Source organism: Magallana gigas, chromosome 9 (genome assembly GCF_963853765.1).
Source record: "Magallana gigas chromosome 9, xbMagGiga1.1, whole genome shotgun sequence".
Lineage (NCBI taxonomy): Eukaryota > Metazoa > Mollusca > Bivalvia > Ostreida > Ostreidae > Magallana > Magallana gigas.
Window position 1 is genome coordinate 46,499,226 of NC_088861.1, and position 23,619 is coordinate 46,522,844.

Consider the following 23,619-nt stretch of genomic DNA (forward strand, 5'->3'; position numbering starts at 1 on the left):
GGACAAAGTCGCTTAATCATACAATTACTCTTTGTCAAATTAAAGCATACTGCATGAAAGTATTTTTATAACCAGTAGTGCATAACAAAATACCCCAGAAAAACCCTAGCTATCTCCTGGATATGAGCTATGTTCAGTCTCTGTTTTACCTCTTCCTCCTTCATCTCCACATCATCGCTGTCATCTTCCACCTCTCCACTCTCTTGATCTGCCCCCGAGTCTGGCATGGCTTGCTCCACCTGCTGGATCTCTGTGGCAACGTCTATCACCTGAGCGTCGTGTGTTGACGTGGCATCCTTGATGTGTTCATACAGCTGCGATTCCTTCTTTGTCGATTCATCCTTTTCTTCATCCTAGTATATAATTTTTGCATCAGATCTATAGCATCCTCAAAATACCCTGAATTTTTGTAAAATACTTCGTTTTTTTTTTTTACATTTTGAATCGATGGATTATCTTCTAGAATCATTGTTATGTTTCCATTACTATCTGTTAGCCATTATGATAGTTTTTGTGAAATTTTAAAATTCAATGTTTCAAGAACCCCTTTCTTAATGAATAGTCAGTGGTTACTCAATAAATTTTGATGTCATATATATCTAACTTTGATGAATATTTGATTTCATATATTGACTACACAAAAAAAAAAAAAAATTGTTCAAATAGTGTGATGACAAGACATCATAAGCAGCTAAGCTAGGATTAATGTGACAACAGACTTTTGTTCAATGATTTCTGTACATTCAACATGAGCAATGACCTTCTAAAACTTGGGACAATGGCAGGGTACCTGTTCTTTGGATGAAGACTCTTCGATGGTTTTCAGTTTTTTAAACTGGTTTTCCCTGGATCCTAGACTTCTGTCTTCACTCGACTGCCCAGCTTTTCTTTTAGCAGGCTAAACACAACACATTTCAGTCAAGTTGCTTATTAAAAAATCCTTTTTTTAATCAACTTAATTTAAAAATGAACTTTCTGTCAGCACATGTAATCCACAGTGGTATTATTTATCCACACTACTCTTTTCTTATACTGATACACAAAAAATAAAAGACAGTTTAGTTTTTTCATACCTTAAAGGGGCATGGTCACGATTCTGGTAAAAAATCTTTTTTCGATTTTAATGTTTGCAATGCTTCAGTAAGGCATTTTTAACAGGCAACCAAAATTTGAGTGTCATTTGTTGTGTTGTAAGCGAGTTACGGCACTTAAAATTCTTCGCTTATATGTAAACAAAGCTTTTGTTTACATTTTGAATGTTGAAGTAAAAATTCCAGTTTTAGACTTCAAATGCATGCGTTAATCGTTAGGAACTTTTTATTTATGCTTAAAATGAATAAGACGATAGACAAATCAGCTTGAAAAAGATTTTTACTGGTACAATGTACCGGTATATTGAACCTATGTAAACATCAAAGGCCTGAAGGGCCATAATGGCTTACGGGTTTGATATGACTATATATTTACATGGATCGAGTATGATTCCCTCTATTTCTTACGGAAACTTTAGTTTATTTATAGCTCTATAGAAAGTATAGCTATATACATGTAATTCATAGATCTATAGAAACTAACAGGACCGATATCAACATGCCCCATTTGTTGATTGGTCGAACCTTAGTGACCGAAACAGACAGGATTGAAATCTATATGCCTCTTTTATCAATTGGTTGAAACCACCATTGCTTTTAGGAAAATCATAGACTGCATAAAATAATAATGATGATGTCAGACTCAAACTCCACTTTGAGACAATTTGTTTCTTTCTTTTATCCAACGACTGAAGTACATTAACTGTAAATTCATTCAACTTTATATAGGACACAAAAACACTTAAAACCAACATGCTCTCAAATATCAGTATACCTTGTATTCCTACGCACTATGAACTTGCGCGAGAGTTGGTGCACGGTTCAACGTAACAGCGCCACAGCCAGCGCGAAATCATTGCGTGTAAAAAATAAAATAACCAAATGATGCAATGTACTGCATGTTATGTACTATAATTAATGAATTCTCATGAAATCTACACCAACAAGTATTATTCCATTTTATTTGTATTTCATAAATGTATAATTGTTCATATTTTTCTCTACTTTTTTAAGAGGCTGACCTTCACAAGCTTTTATAAGAAATATAGATTCACAAGGCAGTTCTAAACCTTCTGTTTTATTTTTTTCCCTTTGTACAGAGATAAACTCTTTGGAGGGGGGGGGGGGGGTGCAGGCAGAACTATGCAATTACAGCAAACTTGTTTTGACACCAAATTTAATTAAAATCAATTACTGCACTATAACTAAAATTTGCAGTCAGTCTCTCTTCACATGACATGTATACACAGTCATTTTCAGAGGCATACTATATGATGTCTCTATGTTATAGTAATGTGACATCGCTTCCGTATATAACTTGCAATCAAGCTTAACTGTATATTGTTTTCTTATTTGAGTACATTTGGTCTCAAGTTTCCAATATTTTTACGACAAATAAACACTTCAATCATAGCATAACCAAGGTAACACCATTGAGGGAACATTGTGCTATTTTTAGATCTTGGAAAATCCCCAACATTCGATAATGGCGGAGGTGTCGAAGAAGGCACATTATATTAAAACAAGTAGTAATTGCCCCTCTATTTATGCATTTATTACCGATTTATACTCCCAGTTTCAATATACCTCAATCATAAGTTCAGTTCTTTAACCGTTAAACACTTTCCCCCTTGCTGAGATCGATGTCGATCGAAGTTAGCGACGCTCTCTGCGGGTGCAAACGTTTTTATGAAGATTGAACGAAATAACGACAACTTTACATTTACTTATCACTGTTAGGATCTGAAATAATTGGGAAAAGATTGTTTGCTTACAATACATGTAAGTATGCATAGCGGAAAGCATGGCGACAATGTGTGATGCATGGCGGGGGCCTATACCTCTATGCAAAAACGGCCTAGGGAAAACACTGCAGTTAATATTCATTCGCGTTAGATTCGAGTTTATCTAAATAAAGTCAATATTGGTTACAATAAAATAAGTTATAATAACATATGGAAAGTATAATCTTGCTTAAAGATATTTATTATGAACAACAAACAGTTAACTTTGCAACATTCGAAGAGAACTATTTTTTGTCGCGCATGTTCAGATAACTGAACTCTTTGCCGTAAAGATTATCCGGCAACTAGATGGCCGTAAGCCATAAAAAACAGGGCACGAGCCTTGTTTACATGACTATGAATTGTGAGCCCTGTATCTTGCTTAAAACTCATCGACTGGCACCCAAATTTCATTTGATCATTAAAAATACATTCCTAAAGCATTGTAAATAATATAAACAGAAAAATAGAATTTGACCAAAATCATGACCATGACCCTTTAAAATTGAAGGGTATATAAAAAAATTATCATGATCATAGCAGTAACGCAGATCATCAAACTCAACTCAATCTAATGATACATTAATTCCACCATGATTTGGATCATTACTGTAAAGTTATAATAACATATATGTGTCTTACTTTCTGGGCTTGGCTGGATGATGATGGAGCAACCTTTGAACTTTGACCTTCGTGACCCTCCTGTACCTCTGAATTAGACGTGCCTGTCCCATCACTCTGCAATTAACAATTAGTATATATATTAACTATATCACATATACACAGACATTGTTATGCATTGTTATGTATTTGTACTTATTTGTAAATATAATAGATATTATAAAAACATTTAATCAATTACTTTATCTATCATTTTGATACATTATTGTTTTATTGTGATAATTGTTTTAATAAGATATTTGATGTTGGCAAATTCACAAGTCTCTATTCAAAGGTCACCTCTCTTAAGGATGACGTTTACTCAGAATGAACAAAAATTCCACTGATGATAATGAAACCTCATCTATTGTATGTTATAGACCTTTGATTGTGGTGTTATTTTTCACTTTCAAAAAAGTAGGTCAATGACCTACTTTTTGAGTAAATGGCCATTTAATATTTTTTGAAAAATCAAGAAAAATCCCATAAAATTTTACACTACAATTGAAATTTTCTTAATTGTAAATATTTTTCAAATAATAAAACACTTTAAAAAATTAAATACATTTTATGAATGGCAGTGGCACTAAATAGGTACAAAACATTAAGATTTCAGCTACAATTTGAAAAAATATTCCTGTCCGAATTTCCTCTATTAGTTTTCAAATTCCTACCCATTTTTGATCTAAGTTTACAAAAAATTGAATGATGATAATACAAAAAGATTTATAGCATTTAACTACTTATATTGACCTTATTCTGTTGGCATATAATTTATATGAGGTCAATGATCAAAATTTTGAGATATGGTGTCTTTTATCGTTTTTAAGCATTTTTTAATATTTTCGCAATTCTTGCCATACAATTATTTTAATGAATAAGTGAGGTAAAACCAGCTGAAAATATGAAAAATTATATAGACTAAAATATATAATCTTAACTTTCAATATTAGAGTACTGACAAAAATGTTTTAGTGGAAAACAAAATCTGCAAAATTTAGTCCGAATTTCCTCTGTTTGGCTTAAAGTCTATTTTTGTTTGAGCCTAATTACGTAATAAAGTAAAAATATCAAATGTTTTGTCAATAATAATTCATTTTATTAATACTTTTTTTGTTTAGAACAAATTTTACTCATTACATTGAACTTTATAACAATTCGAATTTGAGAACTCAAACCCTGAGTAAACAACACCCTTAAGAGGTCACTTTGGGTGCCTCCCGCAGGTGACTGCTTAATAGAAGTTTGACAGTAATTTTTTGCCCAAAATCAATCTCGCTTTTTTTCAGACAATTTTAACCAGTATGAAATTATAACAAGAGGCCCAGGGGCCACATCGCTCACCTGAGCAACAATTGCCTTAATTCTGATCAAATTAGCATTGCAGTATCAAAATATCTTGACAACTGAGTACAGTAGATCTTGCTAAAAAAATTTTATCCACCTCTTATTTTTTGGTAAATACCAAGCCCCTTTTGTTGTTGTACCTGTAAGAAGATTTTTCTCTATTCCTATATAACCCCCCCCCCCCCTTTTCGTGGCCCCACTTTTCTCTAGGGAATCATGGTTTCATCAAACTTAAATCTGCATAACCTTGTCTTTCACACTAAGTACTGAGTTTTGGACCGAAAACTTTCCCAGAATATTTTCAAAGATTTTCTCTATATATTCCTATGTAAAAATTCAAACCGCCATCACGGTCCCGCCCTACCACTAGGGACTGTGATTTTGCAAACTTGAATTTACACTACCCGAGGATTCCTCTACACAAGTTTAAGCTTTTCTGGCCAAATAGTCTTTAAAAAGAAGATTTTTAAAGATTTTCTCTATATATTCCTAAGTAAAAATTCATCCCCCATTGTGGCCTCACCCTACCCCTGGACTATTATTTAAACACACTTGAATCTATATGATCTGGAGATGCTTCCTCTCAAATTTGGGCTTTCCTGGCCTAATAGTTTTGAGAAGCAGACTTTTAAAGATTTTCTCTATATATAAAAATTTATCCCCCATTGTGGCCCCGCCCTACCCCCAGAGACCATGATTTGAACAAACTTGAATCTACATTATCTGAGTATGGTAACACGCCAATTTGAGCTTTCTTGGCCAAATAGTCTTTAAAAAGAAATTTTTTAAAAGATTTTCTCTATATATTCCTATATAAAAATTTATCCCAAAATTATGGCCCCACCCTACCTCGGGAACCATGATTTGAACAAACTTGAATCTACACTATCTGAGGATGCTTCCACTCAAAGTTGAGCTTTCCTGGCCTGATAGTTTTTGAGAAGAAGATTTTTAAAAGATTTTCTCTATATATTCCTAATATGTAAAAATTGATCCCCCAATTGTGGCCCCACCCTACTCCCGGGGATCATGATTTGAACAAACTTGAATCTACACTACCTGAGGATGCTCCCATTTTAAATTGAGCTTTTCTGGCCTTATAGTTTTTGAGAAAAAGATTTTTAAAAATGTTCTCTATATATTCCTATGTAAAAATTGATCCCCCAATAGTGTCCCCTCCCTACCCCCGGGGACCATGATTTGAACAAACTTGAATCTACACTACCTGATGATGCCTCCACACAAGTTTAAGCTTTTCAGGCCGAATAGTTTTTGAGAAGAAGATTTTTGAAAAATACCAACAATTTTTCAATAATTCTCAATTATCTCCCCTTTAAAGAGGGCGTGGCACTTCATTTGAACAAACTTGAATCCCCTTCACCTTGTGGTGCTTTGTGCCAAATTCGGTTGAAATCTGCCCAGTGGTTCTTTAGAAGAAGATGAAAATGTGAAAAGTTTACAACGACGACAAGGACAGACAACGGACAAATTGTGATCAGAAAAGCTCACTTGAGCCTTTAGCTCAGGTGAGCTAAAAATTGGTGCTTTCAAATTCTCGATTTGATACAAACAGCAGAAATCGTGGAATTAAGTACACATTCTTGCGTAAAATAAGGAATCTACAGAATCCTTTATTGCTAATTCCCTTTAAACACTCTTTACATTATTACACCCTCTACTCATTCCTGATTTTTTTTTACCTGATTGTACAGTACCAAGATTTCCTTCACCGTTTCCTCTGTATCATACAGTAACTATTACACTTTCTAACTATTCCCGATATTTTTGTATCATTGCATATTGATAGATTTCCCCCTGACCTCTTTCTGTTCATTGTCCGCCTCTCCGCCCTGATCCTGGGCTGACTCTGAGTGCTCCACATCCTCTGAACTGTGAGAAGTCTTCCCATAATTCTCTGTGGCCTGAGGTTTGTCGTCAGTATCGGCCGGACTTTCGTCCTGTTCCGCCTCATTGATTTCTGGAGCATCATTCTGCTAGATATCAATTAAGGCTCATTAACAAGTAAACTTTGGCTCTAGTTCATTGTGTGACCTGAACCTGTATTCTGAATCCTTGCAATGATTATTCAGGGTACATGCACATTTTTTTCTTTATAAAATACTACCAATTATGCTGTAATAATTACCTGGGCAGAAAATCCTGGATCCCCCTCTCCATCCTCAGATCTGGTCTCCTGACCCTTATCTGGTTCTTCTTTTGACTGGGTGTCCTTTTCTTCACATAGGTCTCGCTCAACTTCCTGAATATTACAAATAGTTCATATATCTCTCCACAACTTCTCTCTCCCCTAGTTATTATAATATATCAAAGTCTCTCTCTCTCTCTCTCTCTCTCTCTCTCTCTCTCTCTCTCTCTCTCTCTCTCTCTCTCTCCACTGACCGGGAGAGTTTCCTCCTCCTCCTCCTCCATCTGTCCTGGATCATTGTTATCTCCCTTGTCGTCTGGCATCTCTGTGTCACCACCAGGGGGTTCTGTGGGTGTCTCATCTGAACAATCATATACTTTACATAACATCATCAACTCAATAACAATATTCAAAACTGAGAACACCCCAATACACACCTGTTTATTAATATGATAGACAAATTTGGAGCCTCTTATTATTTATAGAAACATTAACATTCAAATGAATTTTTTGCTTTCAACAAAATACTTTTGAAACAAATGATCCTAAAAAATATTATGGTCTTTTGTTTTCTTAAAAGATCTGACCTTGACCTTGTTCCTCCTCTGTGACCCCAGCCTCTTCCTCATCCAGCTTCAGATCATCGGGGAGGTCCATGTTGTCAGGGGCTTCCTCTGGCTCCTGGTTGCCATGGTGAGGGTCAATTCTGTCATCATCATACTCTGACTGAAAATTTTTAAATGTAATCATTATTCTTATTTCTCATAAATCTTGTTTTTTAATCTGCTAGCTTATAAAGAATTTCATTAAGTATTTCATTATGTTGTCACCCTTTCCTCAATTCTGAACAAGATCTAAGACTGACCTCATCAATTTGTTCCTGTTCTCTGGAAGTCTGCTTGTCCTCATCTTCCTCAGCCTCGTTTTCATCTGACGTCTGCTTCTCTGGATTATCACCTGACTCAGATTTGTCTGGATTGTCATCCTTGGCAACCAATTCACTTCTTTCTTCTTGTTGTGATCCAGGACCGAATTCCTCTTTATCCTATTAATAAGATTAAATTTGTACTAATTATTATAAAAAAAAAAAGTCCTCAAAAGAAGACTCGGTTAACTCTGACCCTCCGAGTTGTCTATGACCTCACCCCTTGCTCCTCTTCCTGTTCCTCATCACTGCCCCACATCTGTTCATCCAGCTTATCTGTGTCATCCCCGTCCACTTCTCCCATCTGTTTATCCAATTCCTCCTCCCTCTCTTCCTCTCCATCCGACCTTTCCTCCTGGTCCGCTGCCTCTAGGTCCTGAACTCTGCCCTCAAAGTCGTCAGACATCTCGATGGCGTTCTCCTCAGACCTGACATCGGGCTGCTGGGCCGGGTCCTCTTTGGAATCTTCTCCTGCTTTCCTGGCCTCATCCAGCTGTTAAACACAACTTACTCTGTCAGATAAAACCTTCTCTTCATATTTAATTGAATCACATAGATCTTTAATACAGAGTACCAGTATGAAGTGTAGAAATGACTGTTTCTTTTCCCATGTCATTAGGGCTATCAACTTAGTTTTTACCGTTCAATGTAGAACTATTAGCTCCACAGGACTTATATGCATACATATGGAAAAGATTTTGAAAAATAAGATGCCAAAAGGCCAGTTCTCTTACAAAAAATCCTAGCCCATATTCAAAATTCACTGGTCCATGACATTCAGCAAAATAACCAGACAATCCAATGTTGTGCTCTATGGCTTACTACTTCTGCATAAATTTTGAGAAGATAATTTAACCTACCTGGTCCTCATTTTCAATCTGGTCACTAACGTCCTTGACCCCTTCACCTTGACCAAGTCCTCCACCCTCAATATCCTCAAAATCTGTGGCTCCTTCTCCCGCCACCTCATCCTCAAACTCGGCCGGGACACAGAAACCCTGAAAGATAAAGATCAGGTTACATAGGATAGAGGACAGGGATAAAACAGATTCATGGTACCATATGACGGTCAACATCAGATGAAAAACTTGTGGGTCAGATCTAACTGTTCAACATAGCAATGCTTAAAAGTAAGATCCATTTGTACAATATTACAATGTCTAATGGTTGATTCACAAAACTGCATTCAAATCAATCTGTAAAAAATAAAAACACCAAAACATGATAAAAATCACAATGCCGATAGATTGAGGGTATGTTTACCTTGGAGGTGAGTTCAGTGAAGACGGCCAGGAGGACAGAGAGGAGTTTCCCAGTGACCCGAATCTCGGCCAAGTACTGCAGCAGGTAGTACTCCAACATCACTCGGTACTGTTGTACTAATGCCTGACACTGCCCCAGAATCTGGACAAGGGTCAGCACATCTGACCTTGAACCACTTTCAGTGAGGTCAAGGACTTCAGTGATCAAGCTCTGAAGGGACTGAGTAATCTAACAAAATGAAAGTCTGTGATAAATAATGCACTATCATCAGAAAATGGCTGCAAACATGTAAATTGTATGAAGTGTGTGGGTTTTTTTTTCACAGACTTATTTTAAATCAAAGGTGGTAAATACCTTGTTGAGTTCTAGACACTGCTTATCCCCCTTTAATTTCTCATAGACATGAGCCACTAGATGGCCCTCCAACATTGTCTCACCTTCCTCTGCAAAAAAAACCCCATACCCATCGTAAAGCTTGCTCATTATGTGGAATGTCCTTGTCACTGCAGCTTGATATCCATTAATAACACATCATCAAGGGGGCCACACATTCAATGGAAGCAAACAGTCAAAGCAGCGCATTTTGTCTACCGACTACAGTTTTAAAGTATGCAAGCATAGTACAATCAATGTCGTGTAGGCACCACTTACCAATATCCTCATCTCCAGGGATGGAATGACTCCTTTTACCCTGACCTCCTCCAGAGTTAGAGGTAGGGTGACTCTTTGTGAGGGTTTGTACACTCAGTAACAGGGCTGCAATCAGACTCTCCACCCTCCCCTGGTATGTCTCCGGCTTGTTCCCAGCTCCCTCTTCATCAACTTGTGATTTCATTGATCGGATTCTACCACGCCTGGTCTTGTGTTTTTTCTCCATATTGGATAACTCCTCAGTCATTTGATGTCTGCTGGCGTTGAACCACCCTGTGAACTGTTGACTTTTGACCTCCACTTCCTGTCTCATGTACCTTACAGTATCCATAAATGATGGAAGACATTTCTCTCCTCTATCACAAAAGAGTTCTTCTATCTCTGTCAGACTGACCACTCCTTCCAATAAGTCTTTGTACACCAAGTGCATATTGTCGCAGTCGTTCCTGTAAAAACAAGACATAAAATAGAGTGAAAAACAACAATCCTCTCTCATCAATTCACTCAGTCCTTCATCACAAGATGGCAATAATTGAATGTTTTGTAAAATTGTTTGTAATAACCTACTTGATTAAACTCTGTCCTGAGTTTTTACTTCCATCAATGTTTGCTTACTTAATATTTCGATAAAAATTAATTAAATATCTTTGTGCTCAAACAACGTTCATCCACTAGTATGAAAAATGCCCACTGCAGATAATCTGTTTTGAACGCCACCCCCCCCCCCCCCCCATCCCTTCAGATTTCAATACACATCCAGAAAAGAAAATCTATGGGGATTTGGCATTGCATCAGCCATTAATAAGCCTGGATGATAACGTTGAAAAATAGTGTGAGGTATTCCATGCGAGTTCCAAATGGAGAAAAGAATGATGTAAACATTTCCCATTTTAAATCTCCGTAAGAAATTTGTTTTTGTTCCTGTGAACTTTTATCACTGAAAAATGATATTTTTTTAATGAAAATATCTTAAATATATTCCCTTTTATTGTTTTCAACTGTATTTCTTTCACAGGTATGTGTATATTAATTAAAAATCATCACATATAAGCATTAACAATTTAAAAGAATACAGTTGTTTTTTCTAGAACATGAACGGTGAAAAGGGTGGTTTAAAAAAAAAAAAAAAAAAATTATTTATAATAAATAAAATCCGCCCACCCGCCCCGTATTTTTTGGAAATCAGGATGAGAATCTAAAAATTAATTTTACGTGGTCTAATCAAGTCATTTTTCTGCCGATCTGGGAAACTATTTTCTCAAACTGAAGGTATAGTGAGCCTCCTTAAAGCTGACATGAATTCATAAATACGCATTATTTCCCTTTTATCTCCGACTACCGCCATATTAGTTGTCGATTTCTATTGTTCTGCTCATCGCTACACACCCCCTATATAAGGCCGAGAGCCCTCGTCATGCTTCACCGCATTCAGGATTACACCCGAAGACGTTACCTTGGACGAAAAGACTTGTAAAAACGCGTTTTGAAAAAAAATAATATGACAACCACTTCACTCGCAAGATATATCCAATAAACGACGAAACAAGACATACTGAAATCCAAGCGCAGATACTTCAGAAATTCCTCGATAATTGTAGACCGTTTTCCTGTGTATGTTATAACATCGCACATGCGCAAACCACACACTGTGGCAGATAGAGCAATGTCAATTATCGCATGGATTTTATAAACGGGGAGTTTTTGTAGGAACGGATAGAAACGTTGTTACTTTCTTGGATTTACTATCATTAAGCTACTGTGTTGGATGTAGCGTCGCCAGGTTTTCAAAAAGATGCAGACGTTATGCACTCTGTATGAACGACACACATGTTCAATGTGCATGCGAAGTAAGGCAGCACTGTCTGTGCAAAAAAATACAGATACCTTGGACATCCTTTCAAAGAATAAATATATTTTGTATTTCATTGACTGTTGTTTTCTTTATTCTTTATTACAGTAACTACATTTTACTACAATGTGTAGTTTATGCATTTAGAAGTCCGTGCAACGTGAATGCCACGATCGGAAAGCAACCGACCGTAACTTTCTCAACCGGTATATATACCCCAGTGGCAGTAGAGGAGCGATCGAAACTAATATGGCGACCAAATGCTTTTATGAATTCATGTCAGCTTTAAACAGGTCTGATCAGACTTACCATGTAATCAATGGTTTCTTGGAGAGAGGCAACGTCCTGTCATACAGCTCGCTAGTCTTCTCTTGTAGAGCCTATAACCACAAAAAACTCCTCAACATGAAGTCTTATAAGGTAAAATATTTGTAGTGGCTCAACTTTCATAGATACCATGGGAACCCCATGCATACACACAAATTAACATCCTCAACATATTTTGTTACACAGTCTGAAATCTTTAAATTAAACTAAATACTGTAAACCAACTTTTACTTTCGACAACTTTATTTTGAAATTAATCCAAGTGAAACTGGTATGGGGCAACTAATTTTCGTGACCAAGCAGGGTTGTCTCTAAAACTTGAAGTAGAAGGGAGAAATAAAAAAGTAGAAGGGGATCTGGAGGTCTAGCTTATAGCTAGATTGTGTTTGAAATGCAATAATAGCCGGGTAATTAAGTCACTTTAGGCGGGGAAATTCCCCGCCTCCCGGGTCTTAGAGACAACCCTGTGACCAAGCCTTATCCACATATGTTCTGTAATTACGATCATATGCCAAGGACTGGTTCGTGGCTAGAAATATTCACAACAATAAGGCTCTTGCAAATGCAAATAAAAGTTTGTATTAATACAGTAATCTTCTTAATTTCTTGATCCACCACTGACCTGAATTTTGGCCGAGCAGTCTGTCCATTTCTCGTCTCCGTGAGTCATCAGTGCTGCACCAGACAACTGATGTCTAGGAAAAGGAGACGGATAGTGGGTTGTTTTTTCCTGTTGACGGGGGCAACACTGTAGAGTGACCTTGACCTGAGTGAGCCCCTCCTTCAGACTGACCAGGAGAGAGGACAGGGAGTCCTGGCAACATAAGCAAGAGAAACTTGACAACAATAACATGTCAGAAATGAAAAGAGAAACAAGTTAATAAACATTCTGAGAATGTAATCATCAAAACCATGCTCAGCTCATCAGACTTTCATCTTGTTTATTGAATGATATTCTCCATTAGCAGAATGACAATTGTTGGAGCAGTCACATACTGTACAACACTACCACAGGAGAAGACAAACATCACATGGAAAGCAGAGTTTGGAAATGCAAGACTTGTAGCTTTGGTCCTCATTGAGGTTTTAATGCTGGCTGTTCCGATACTTACCACACACTCCCTTGTTGATTTCTGCGGGGGTGGGGCTGTTCCATCAGTTGCACAAAGATCATGTAAAACATTTGACATGGAGCTACAACCAAATGATTCAAGTGATATAGTGCTGATTGTATCATAAATTAGATAGGCTGGAATAAGTGAGATATTTTTACCATCTAATTACTGATTATGGCTAATTCAAATATCCTATAGAATAATCAACTAACTTTCATGCATGCATTTCATAATGAGTAGAGTACCGATCAGACCCAACCTAACAGAAAGTAAACCTCAACTAAAACCTGGGTTTACTTTCTGGGTTTACTCTGGGTTTAATTCGGGCTAACTGTATATTCGGAATGTACAACGGGTAGGAATTACAGGCAGTAGGATGGTAAGATTAAATACATGTACTAGTCTGCTTCACACTTCACTGCATACAGTTCAAAAGCAATTTCAAAGTAAACCCAAAGTAAACCCTGAATGGACCCAAATTTTCAATCAAAGTACTGAAGAACTAATGGGAGTTGATTTTGTCGATGTTTGTTTACCTTAAAATCAATGATATGTTATTTTGAATGACAAGCACATGTAGTTTCTAATTTGTATTTGAATTACGCACATTTTTATAATATGAATTTTTGGACTTTTTCGATAAGAATGTCAAGAAACCCCCAAATAAATCATGGTAAATAATATTTATAGTAAAATTAATTCAATCAAACTATGTATCTCAGTAATACAAAATATTTCTCTAAAATTGTATGGATCCAAGCAATTTTGAACTCTAGTCTCGTTCAACCAAACGCTCGGCCGACACCGTAAATCTCCGACAAGCATTTACGGAGACAGCCAAAGGTCGAGTTGAACGAGACTATTAATATTGAACTCTGGCGTAGGAATACATACGACTACAAAAAATATTTAAATTGTTTGTACCATTTAAAATCTGACTATTTTCAAGGTATTTATAAATAAGTTTCCTTGAAAAACAATGCTTTAACATACATTACATCGAATTCTTGAATCATTTTCAAGAACTAAGTCTTGTCAGCAGCGATGATTTGTGCTGAGGTCCAAACACTGTTTCACTTTCGGTTTGTCTGAGTGACTGCATAGGAGAGTTGATTAAAATCAACTCCCAAAAAGTAAACCCAGAATAAACCCAAAAAGTAAACCCATGATTTAGTTGGGGTTTACTCTGGTGTTAGGTTGGGTCTGATCGGTAATGTACTTTAAAAAATACACAAGGATTCACAAAGCATACAGTGTCACATGTAATGCGAGTTCATGTGCATATAAAGAATATTCATAAGATATATTTAGTATTTGTGAGACAAAGTGAGTATTTGTGAAACATAGTGAGTATTCATGAGACATAGTGAGTATTCATGTTCACATACAAAGGTACCTGGAAATAGTAAATTATTTAAGGGAGTGCACACTGAATGTTCAATATTCATGTACCGGTGCTGTTTTTATCCTCATAGAAAGAAGTCTACACTCTACAGTAACTATGAAATATCACTCCTACTTTACAGGGAGACATTACACAATTCAAGCATACCATTGAGGGTATGATATAACTACCTGATTGTGAGGAAGGCCCGATGGACCTCGGCCGTGGCCGTGTACTGGTCCACCAGTAGACTCATCAGGTGATCGGTGAATCCTCTACAGCGCTCCAAGTTACCCACTCCAAGCTCCTGATGAAATCAACACCAATGTTATTAAAATCTAATGTAACACTAGTGATATAAAATCAAATCATGAAATGTAACACAAATGTTACAAAAATCAAATGTACATGAAAACTGTCACTTGCTTGATTTAGTTATTAGTACTTAGTATAATAATTACTTTGTTTTTTGTAAAAACTGATTTTAAACACAGTATTATATCAAAACATTAGGTAATAAATGGCTTCACTGATAGTAACTTCACCTTGGATGGGGATTGAAGAGCCGAGGCAAACTTGGCTTTCCTGGCCACACACTTGTAGTAGTAGTCATGGCAACTCTTTCCTATGTCCATCATACTGTCACGGCTGAAACAAGGAGATCACAAAAAAATTTCAAAATCAGTCTCATTAATAAGAGATACATGCGCTAGGTGTCTACGACACAAGTAAGGCGGTGTTCATCATTTGGCTTTGTACAAGTTCTGACTAGAGGAATAAATCTTAAAACTGATCAATAGATGACCTGTACTCAAATCCAGAAAAAGCACAATCAAATCCACATTACCAATAGCAACAGATATGCAATTATATTCACCTTGCTGTAAATCTATCGGAGCAGACAGAGACATCTAGTGGTGGTACTAACAAAGGGAGGTCACTCTCAGTGTCACACAGCAGCCCCTTCCTGTAGGACAGACCTAGAGAGAAGAAAATAATACAGCCAGGAATCAGGACAGCTGTTGTAAATATGTACTATATCTCACAATCTAAGTTATATAAGAAAATTAATACAGCCAGGAATCAGGACAGCTGCATCAAATATGTAATCTACAGTACTGTAAACTTCTGTTTACCAAATTTCACTGAGTATGACAAATGTCTACACATTTGGCACTTAGCCAAAAGTCCACATTACCATTGAGTAATATGTAGGCCTATAATAATTTATATATAAAATAAACTCAACTAATGAGTCTTGTTAAATTTATCCTGCTGTGGCTTACACCTTAGACTTCTCTACATTATCTACAATGGTCAGTGACCCAGTTTCCTTACCAAGCTGTGTCAGTTCCTTGAAGAGATCACTGAGGGCTTTCCTCTTCTTCTGTCCTATGTGTTTGGCCTCAGATTTCTGCTTCTCTTTGTCTGTGTTCTGTAAGTAACAAAGAATTTGAACCCACATCACATGGAGTATTAGAACGATACTCGATAATGTGGCTGAAATTTCTAATCAAGTTGAACAAATAAATGTTCATGGATTTTATAAACTCAGTAATAGAAACCTGTGAGACTTCCAGATGTTGAAGTTCATGAACAGACTCAATTATTTCTCCTGTAAACAGAAACAAATTAAAGTATATTCATTTTACAATAATTTAACTCTGGTTGTAACACGCTTATTGGCTAAAAAAAATATTTAATATCGTATGAAGAATGTTGCCTACGCTATAGTAAGACTTAACCTCAAAAACTTATCTATTTGCCTGATGTTACGTTTGAATTTTGTACAATTTTACATTATTTTAAAAGTCAAATGACTGTTTTTATCTACAATGAAGAGTAAAAAAATTTAATTATAAGCAATGAATTCAATATTTATTAGTTTTAAATGATATAAATGGTTTCTGACAGTTTACCCTTTTTTATAACCGCTTCCCGGTTTATGAAGCGTAGACTGCCCCAAACCATTTTATATCGTATAAAACAAATAAAATTAATATTGAATTCATTCCTTAATTAAACTCTGTATGCTTTTGATAATAAACATTGTATCTACCTCAGTTCCTACTGTAGGTATCTTTACACTGAGTCTATGACTTACATGTACCTGTGACTACTCCAAGCTTGACACCGAGTCTATGACTTACATGTACACATGTACCTGTGACTACTCCAAGCTTGACACCGAGTCTATGACTTACATGTACCTGTGACTACTCCAAGCTTGACACCGAGTCCATGACTTACATGTACCTGTGACTACTCCAAGCTTGACACTGAGTCTATGACTTACATGTACCTGTGACTACTCCAAGCTTGACACTGAGTCTATGACTTATATGTACACATGTACCTGTGACTACTCCAAGCTTCACACTGAGTCTATGACTTACATGTACCTGTGACTACTCCAAGCTTGACACCGAGTCTATGACTTACATGTACACATGTACCTGTGACTACTCCAAGCTTGACACTGAGTCTATGACTTATATGTTCACATGTACCTGTGACTACTCCAAGCTTCACACTTAGTCTATGACTTACACGTACCTGTGACTACTCCAAGCTTGACTCTGAGTCAATGACTTACATGTACCTGTGACTACTCCAAGCTTGACACCGAGTCCATGACTTACATGTACACATGTACCTGTGACTACTCCAAGCTTGACCTTGAGTCTATGACTTATATGTACCTGTGACTACTCCAAGCTTGACACCGAGTCTATGACTTACATGTACCTGTGACTACTCCAAGCTTGACACTGAGTCTATGACTTATATATACCTGTGACTACTCCAAGCTTGACCTTGAGTCTATGACTTACATGTACCTGTGACTACTCCAAGCTTGACACCGAGTCTATGACTTATATGTACACATGTACCTGTGACTACTCCAAGTTTGACACCGAGTCTATGACTTACATGTACCTGTTACTACTCTAAGCTTGAAACTAAGTCTATGACTTACATGTACACATGTACCTGTGACTACTCCAAGCTTGACACCGAGTCTATGACTTACATGTACCTGTGACTACTCCAAGCTTGACACCGAGTCTATGACTTACATGTACCTGTGACTACTCCAAGCTTGACACCGAGTCTATGACTTACATGTACCTGTGACTACTCCAAGCTTGACACCGAGTCTATGACTTACATGTACCTGTGACTACTCCAAGCTTGACACCGAGTCTATGACTTACATGTACCTGTGTACCTGTGACTACTCCAAGGTATAACTTACCTGTGAACTCGTCGAGTCTGACAATGAGTTTGTGGTACTCGAGTCGGCCGGTCAATGACTTCCAGTGTTTACACATTTTTACAGACAGCTGACCAAGCCTGCTTGAGAGACTGCCATTACCAGGGGCGGGTAAATTTGTGTGAGGAACCTTAATTGAAATAAGACACAGAACGTTTGTTATCACATGTAGCTAAACAATCACAAAATTTTTCTTAAACATAATGACTGAAAAACATGAAATGAAATGAATCTCGACATTGTTTTTTTTTTTTTTACAAATACAACAATTTGAAATCTTACTAACAAATGAATGAAATAATATTCTGTAAACCATGTACTGTAAAAGTTGTTATTGATGCAAAGCGGAAAGAACTATTAATAGAGCTTTAGCAATTTGCTAAACATAGGATGAATCTCTGCCATTCAGTGAAATGAAAGGTAACTGAAATGTGACTGAATGGCATGTGTGCCATACAGTCACCTTTCCAGACCATTCAGTTATCATTCAGTTGACTGAATGGCAGAGATTTATCCTGTGAAAAGATTAGTTAATATTCATGGTTAATATTCATGGAATTCTAAGTGTGTTTACAACATGGATATTCATGGTATTCTAAGCCTCATTATACAGTGTGTTTACAGCACTGCCAAAGCATCTACTTACCACACCAGCTACTTTGAGGGAGGCCAGCATCTGCACGGATGTTGTGTAGGCCTCCCTCCAGGAGAATGTGACCTCTGGATGACCTGTAGAATCTAGGCCAAGGTCGGGGTCTGCTAGAATACCCTGCACCGGCTCGTCCAACATAGCCTACAAAACACAGACATCCAATACTGTTTACAGGGAAATATTCACCCCATTTTCATTTTCCAAGTCCCTTTCGGCCTTGCTGTCAGTGACCAAAATTAAGACTGGGCAAATTCCTATATCTCTCAAAACACATCTGTGTTAGAGCAAATTAAAGACAGGGCGAAACTGATTGCAAGTGTAAAAGGGCGAAATTAAATGGGCCGAAAAATAACCTGTATATAGTAATTGCCTACAGTAAAAGCCCCTCCCTACACCGCTCGCTAAAGAGCTATAAATATAAGGTACTTAAGTGCATCGGGAGTGATTTGACCTTTGATGTAAAATAGAATACAAAACTGCAAACCGAAGTGTACAACGTAATCTATAATCAATTCAAGAAATCAAAACAATCAGTGTGTAAGACCAGGATAAAGTAACTGAATTCATTGTTTGGATGTAATTTGTCAAGTTGATAAGAAAGAGAGACTACTGTTCATTAAGCCTCTGGTTGTCTCTGAATATCATTCCAGAAGATACATCAGCAGGAAGTTAAACTAAAAACTAAACACATTCAATATGCACAACTTAATCCAGCATATTTCCTCATTAGACAAAATCCACAAAAATATCTTCATCATGTGAAGAGGGCCCTTAAAATATCTATCTTACAAATCCTACCAAATGGTTAAACAAATTTTTTATTGTGTTACGCAATCCTCCTCCTTCATTTTACTTCATCCCTAACGGTGTGGTAACACCATGCAATTTAATTTTCTTCCGATTTTCAATCCACTTGCTTAAGAAGGTTGATTGGAATTTACAATTGATTTTCAATCAATGAACCTATTCATTATATTATTGTATGGGGAAAAAGTAATTGTGATGTCACAATTCTCACTGGAGAGTCCACTGAAAATCTGATGCACTTCAGATTTTCAGTTGAATTTCAGAGTTTGCTTTGGTCACACAATGCAATTTTAGCCGAAAGCAAATCAAAGTTAATAAGAAAATTATAAAGAAAATTGCATTGTGTGACCGCACCTTAATAAACAAACATAAAGCATTTATCTGCTGATTTGCCTTCTATCACCCCTCACCCCCACTACACACCTGGAAAGCCTTCATCTGTTTATGCAGGGCCCTGTGGGTTTTCTCTGTCGTCTGCTTCAAAGCCCAGTAGTTCATGTCTGTCCAGCGAGCTATTTTTACAAAACCCTGGAATTTTAAGTTAAAGAAAAAAAAAATTCCAATAATAAATATCAAAATTGTAGATTATGTTAGATAGCATTCTCAGAACTTTTTTAATACACAAATTTCTATACACTTAGAAAAACAGAGAAACAAAAACATGTGTTGTTTCAGAATTCATGGTAACACTCTGCTAAAAAGGCATATAGTATATTCCTTATTTTACACGAGTACTTTTTCCACAATTTCTTTAATTTTAAATTGTACCAAACTGCAAGAATGTAAAATTGTGTATGCTAAGCTTTTCTTGTTTTTTAAATTCATGATGAATTGATTTCTCAACATTTTACAGGCCTGGGGTATTAATTACTGTAAATTCCTCATTAAACACAAGGAATTAATATCTGCATAAAGTCGCGAGAAGCATCCTACACGGATTTTAAAAATCTCGCCATAATTTTCTGAGAGTTGAAAACTATAGGAAATAAGAAGAAAAGTTTAACGTTTAACGCGATTTTATATCTTCGTGATTTGATACAAACCAGTGGGATTGCGGAATTAAGTACTCATTTAATATAAGGAATTTACAGTACTGGGGCTTAATTAGAGATTTACAGTACCTACGTGGTATTAATTATTGGTGCTTAATTAGAGATTTACAGTACCTTCAGCTCCTTTTCAATTGGCTGTCGCAGACGCTGGATTTTCTCTCTGACCATTGGCAGGAACTGGCTATAGAACTGATGGAGATTCCACAGTAACTTCATCATCTGATCTGTAAACCAGCACAATGATCCGTATCAAAACAGTGATAATATATCTTAATATGTTTCTCCCTAGAAGACCCTGGAATGCACATCATTTTTAAAGTATTTCCCAGAATATTAATGCTATTACATTTGCTCTGCAAAAAATTATAAATGAATGCAGCAGACAAATTGTTAATTATTTAAGAGAAAAACTCATTTGATGTTTCCATAACTTGATATAAAAAAAAATGGGTTATTCCCCTTTTTTAAATTGGCAGTAAAATTTTGATCATAAAACATATGACAAACACAGCAATGTGTTGGGATTAATCATTTACAAGTTATTTTCTTTTCAGTGTAGTACTCATATCAAAAGATGCTGTCAAACGGTTACTGTATTATTCAAAGCTTAATATCACAAAATGAATAGGCAGTCTAACATTCCCCCCTCCCCGACACGACCCCGCTCTACCTTGGTAAGCAGGCTTCCTGTCCACACTGTCTTCTGTACCTAGGTACATAGCATGGCAGTGGAAGGACCTCAGTATCCCCAGGCGGGCCTCAAACTCCCCCAGGGAGGACCTCTCTAGGAACTCCTTCAGAGCCCGCGGGACCTCAGCAAAGCTGACCTCATCTTCATCGTCTTTCTCAGACTCATCCTATGTACAGAATAAAATAAATATATCCACTACATCCAGATACAAAATCTGAATTTACAGATATATTTATATATATTACATACATGTAAACATTGAACAAAAACCTTACAGTAAATACACTTCAGGATATAATATTACATTATTTTCAAAACCAATTCTTTCAAACAAAAGCTGACATCCATGCTAATTGATTTTGATTAAGAAATTCTTACATAATTATAATTCAGCAAAATTAATATAAAAGCCAAAATTTACCCCTGACTCCTAATGGATAATTGTGCTTATAAATACAGTCAAACTTTGTTATCTCGAACTAGATGGGGCTGTTGAAACACTTCCAGATATCCGAGTATTCGAGATATCGAGGGTAAAATACTTAAAAAATAGGTGGTTGAGACTTAAAAATCACTTCGACAGATCCATTATATTTGAGATATCGGTGTTCGAGATATCGAAGTTCAACTGTACTTGTGTTTCCAAATGTGCATTGTCTTTTTAAGAAGTAAAACTAATGCCCTTTTTAATGTTAAATGTTACTTAAACTCTTGTTCTACATTAATTAGTGTGGAGACAGAGTGTTGCCCGCTAGTTACCTGGACACAGGCTGACTGGGTCAGTCGGTAGACATGGAACCACCATTTGCTGGCCCTGGACGACTGTTTCAGGAACACATTGTCCAAACACTGTCTCCAGCAGCTGTAGTAACACATAAACATGATATTACAAATCTAGCTTTCATATGCATGGAGAATAAGGTTCTATGTGTGATTTTAAAGGGCTCTCAACGATTGAAAATCTTATCAATAAAAAGAAAATATCTGATATATTTTAGAATCCAGTGAATAGTTATTCATAATACATGTACACAGTATTTTTTGAAGAAAAAAAATTTGCACAAATATTCATTTGGTGTTTTAAAATCATAATTGCTTCAATGAAATAAAGGATGTTGTTGGAATTAATTTTTTTTATAAGTTTGGAATTTTGATTAAAGCTTCAGGTACCTGAGCTCAAGCTTTCTCCACTCTAGAATTTGAGCAGAGACCTCGCCAAGCTGTGTTGCCATAGAAACATGTCTCGCTGCATTGCTCTCCCATTCCTAGACAGCAAAAGTTGGAAACAAGATGATTGTGAGCATTTAACATCACTACTTATGATAACCAAATCAGCAATAGGGAGTTAATTGTAGAGATTGGTAAAAAGTCAGTCTCCAGTGATCTTACCTGTGCTTTTTCTAGCAGTAGCTCTAGACCAGTCAGGAATTTGATGACAGGGGATGTAACAGGAAATGACAGGATCCTGTCTACTAACTGTGTCAGCTGTAAACAACCAAGTAATAAATGTGTAAGCTGTAAACCAAACAATAACTGTGTCAGCTGTAAACAAACAAGTAATAAATGTGTTAGCTGTAAACCAAACAATAACTTTGTCAGCTGTAAACAACCAAGTAATAAATGTGTAAGCTGTAAACCAAACAATAACTGTGTCAGCTGTAAACAACCAAGTAATAAACGTGTAAGCTGTAAACCAAACAATAATTGTATCCACTGTAAACAACCAAGTAATAAACGTGTAAGCTGTAAACCAAACAATAATTGTATCCACTGTAAACAACCAAGTAATAAATGTGTAAGCTGTAAACCAAACAATAATTGTATCCACTGTAAAACAAGCAAATATAATTGTGTCCACTGTAAAATAAACAATAACTGTGCCAACAGAAAAATAAACAATTAAAGTCAGTTGTCACAAACAAAAAACATGTTAACTGTAAAACAAACAAAAACTGTGTCAAATGTAAAACAAACAATAATGTACCAGCTGTTAACAAGCAGTAACTGTTAAATCAGTTAACATTCTTGCTTTATAATTCTTACAATTAAAATGCTCATCCTAAATTACAACAAATAACTTTGTTTACTGGTCGAATTACAGATGAATTTGTCCTTGCTTTATTCCAAAGTACCACTTTTCTCTGCTTTTCTTTAATAACAATTAATTCCCTCAGTGAACAAAAACAAGCCACTCCTCTCTCACTCTGTCCATCAGTAAGAGTGATGTCCCTTTGTTTACTGTATTTACCTGTGTGTAACATCTTACCTGTGTCAGTGTGGGGTGATCGGGCCACTCCTCTCTCAGTTCTGTCACTCTGTGCATCAGTCTATGTAAAACAGGTACACACTTGATGACCTCAGAGAAGTTGGCATCCCTGTAAACATCGTAGCCCTGGGGCAATCCAGCCTCACTCTGGGGATCACACTTTGGAGTTATCTCCTCTTGGAGGAAGTGACTAGCAAGAAGATGGCCTCCTAATGTTTTTGACTCCTCTTCAGCTACTGTAAGGAAATAAAATTCAAGTAGATATAAAATAGATATAAAAATACCAAAGAATTTGTCATTCACTCATTTTTTTTTTGTCCAAACCGGAGCCT

The 23,619-nt window shown here is 36.4% G+C and overlaps 2 protein-coding genes across 2 annotated transcripts in view; one reads left to right on the forward strand and one right to left on the reverse strand.

Annotated features, from left to right (window-relative positions):
- LOC117680609 (E3 ubiquitin-protein ligase TRIM71) overlaps positions 1 to 23,619 on the forward strand; it is a 235,721-nt gene that overhangs the window by 106,501 nt on the left and 105,601 nt on the right. The window lies entirely within an intron of this gene.
- LOC105332697 (midasin) overlaps positions 1 to 23,619 on the reverse strand; it is a 102,956-nt gene that overhangs the window by 4,636 nt on the left and 74,701 nt on the right. The window contains exons 62-91 of the mRNA XM_066072569.1: positions 23,288 to 23,523; positions 22,411 to 22,506; positions 22,192 to 22,286; positions 21,781 to 21,883; positions 21,001 to 21,187; positions 20,445 to 20,554; positions 19,702 to 19,806; positions 18,466 to 18,612; positions 17,802 to 17,949; positions 16,108 to 16,157; positions 15,881 to 15,977; positions 15,420 to 15,522; positions 15,088 to 15,190; positions 14,734 to 14,849; positions 13,156 to 13,237; positions 12,666 to 12,857; positions 12,026 to 12,096; positions 9,868 to 10,313; positions 9,571 to 9,659; positions 9,217 to 9,444; positions 8,814 to 8,951; positions 8,174 to 8,446; positions 7,894 to 8,073; positions 7,616 to 7,754; positions 7,283 to 7,389; positions 7,029 to 7,142; positions 6,703 to 6,876; positions 3,518 to 3,613; positions 791 to 898; positions 150 to 353 (exon numbers count right to left, since the gene is read on the reverse strand). Coding sequence (XP_065928641.1) covers positions 150 to 353; positions 791 to 898; positions 3,518 to 3,613; positions 6,703 to 6,876; positions 7,029 to 7,142; positions 7,283 to 7,389; positions 7,616 to 7,754; positions 7,894 to 8,073; positions 8,174 to 8,446; positions 8,814 to 8,951; positions 9,217 to 9,444; positions 9,571 to 9,659; positions 9,868 to 10,313; positions 12,026 to 12,096; positions 12,666 to 12,857; positions 13,156 to 13,237; positions 14,734 to 14,849; positions 15,088 to 15,190; positions 15,420 to 15,522; positions 15,881 to 15,977; positions 16,108 to 16,157; positions 17,802 to 17,949; positions 18,466 to 18,612; positions 19,702 to 19,806; positions 20,445 to 20,554; positions 21,001 to 21,187; positions 21,781 to 21,883; positions 22,192 to 22,286; positions 22,411 to 22,506; positions 23,288 to 23,523 — 4,337 coding nt within the window. The remainder of the gene's footprint in view (positions 1 to 149; positions 354 to 790; positions 899 to 3,517; positions 3,614 to 6,702; positions 6,877 to 7,028; positions 7,143 to 7,282; positions 7,390 to 7,615; positions 7,755 to 7,893; positions 8,074 to 8,173; positions 8,447 to 8,813; positions 8,952 to 9,216; positions 9,445 to 9,570; positions 9,660 to 9,867; positions 10,314 to 12,025; positions 12,097 to 12,665; positions 12,858 to 13,155; positions 13,238 to 14,733; positions 14,850 to 15,087; positions 15,191 to 15,419; positions 15,523 to 15,880; positions 15,978 to 16,107; positions 16,158 to 17,801; positions 17,950 to 18,465; positions 18,613 to 19,701; positions 19,807 to 20,444; positions 20,555 to 21,000; positions 21,188 to 21,780; positions 21,884 to 22,191; positions 22,287 to 22,410; positions 22,507 to 23,287; positions 23,524 to 23,619) is intronic.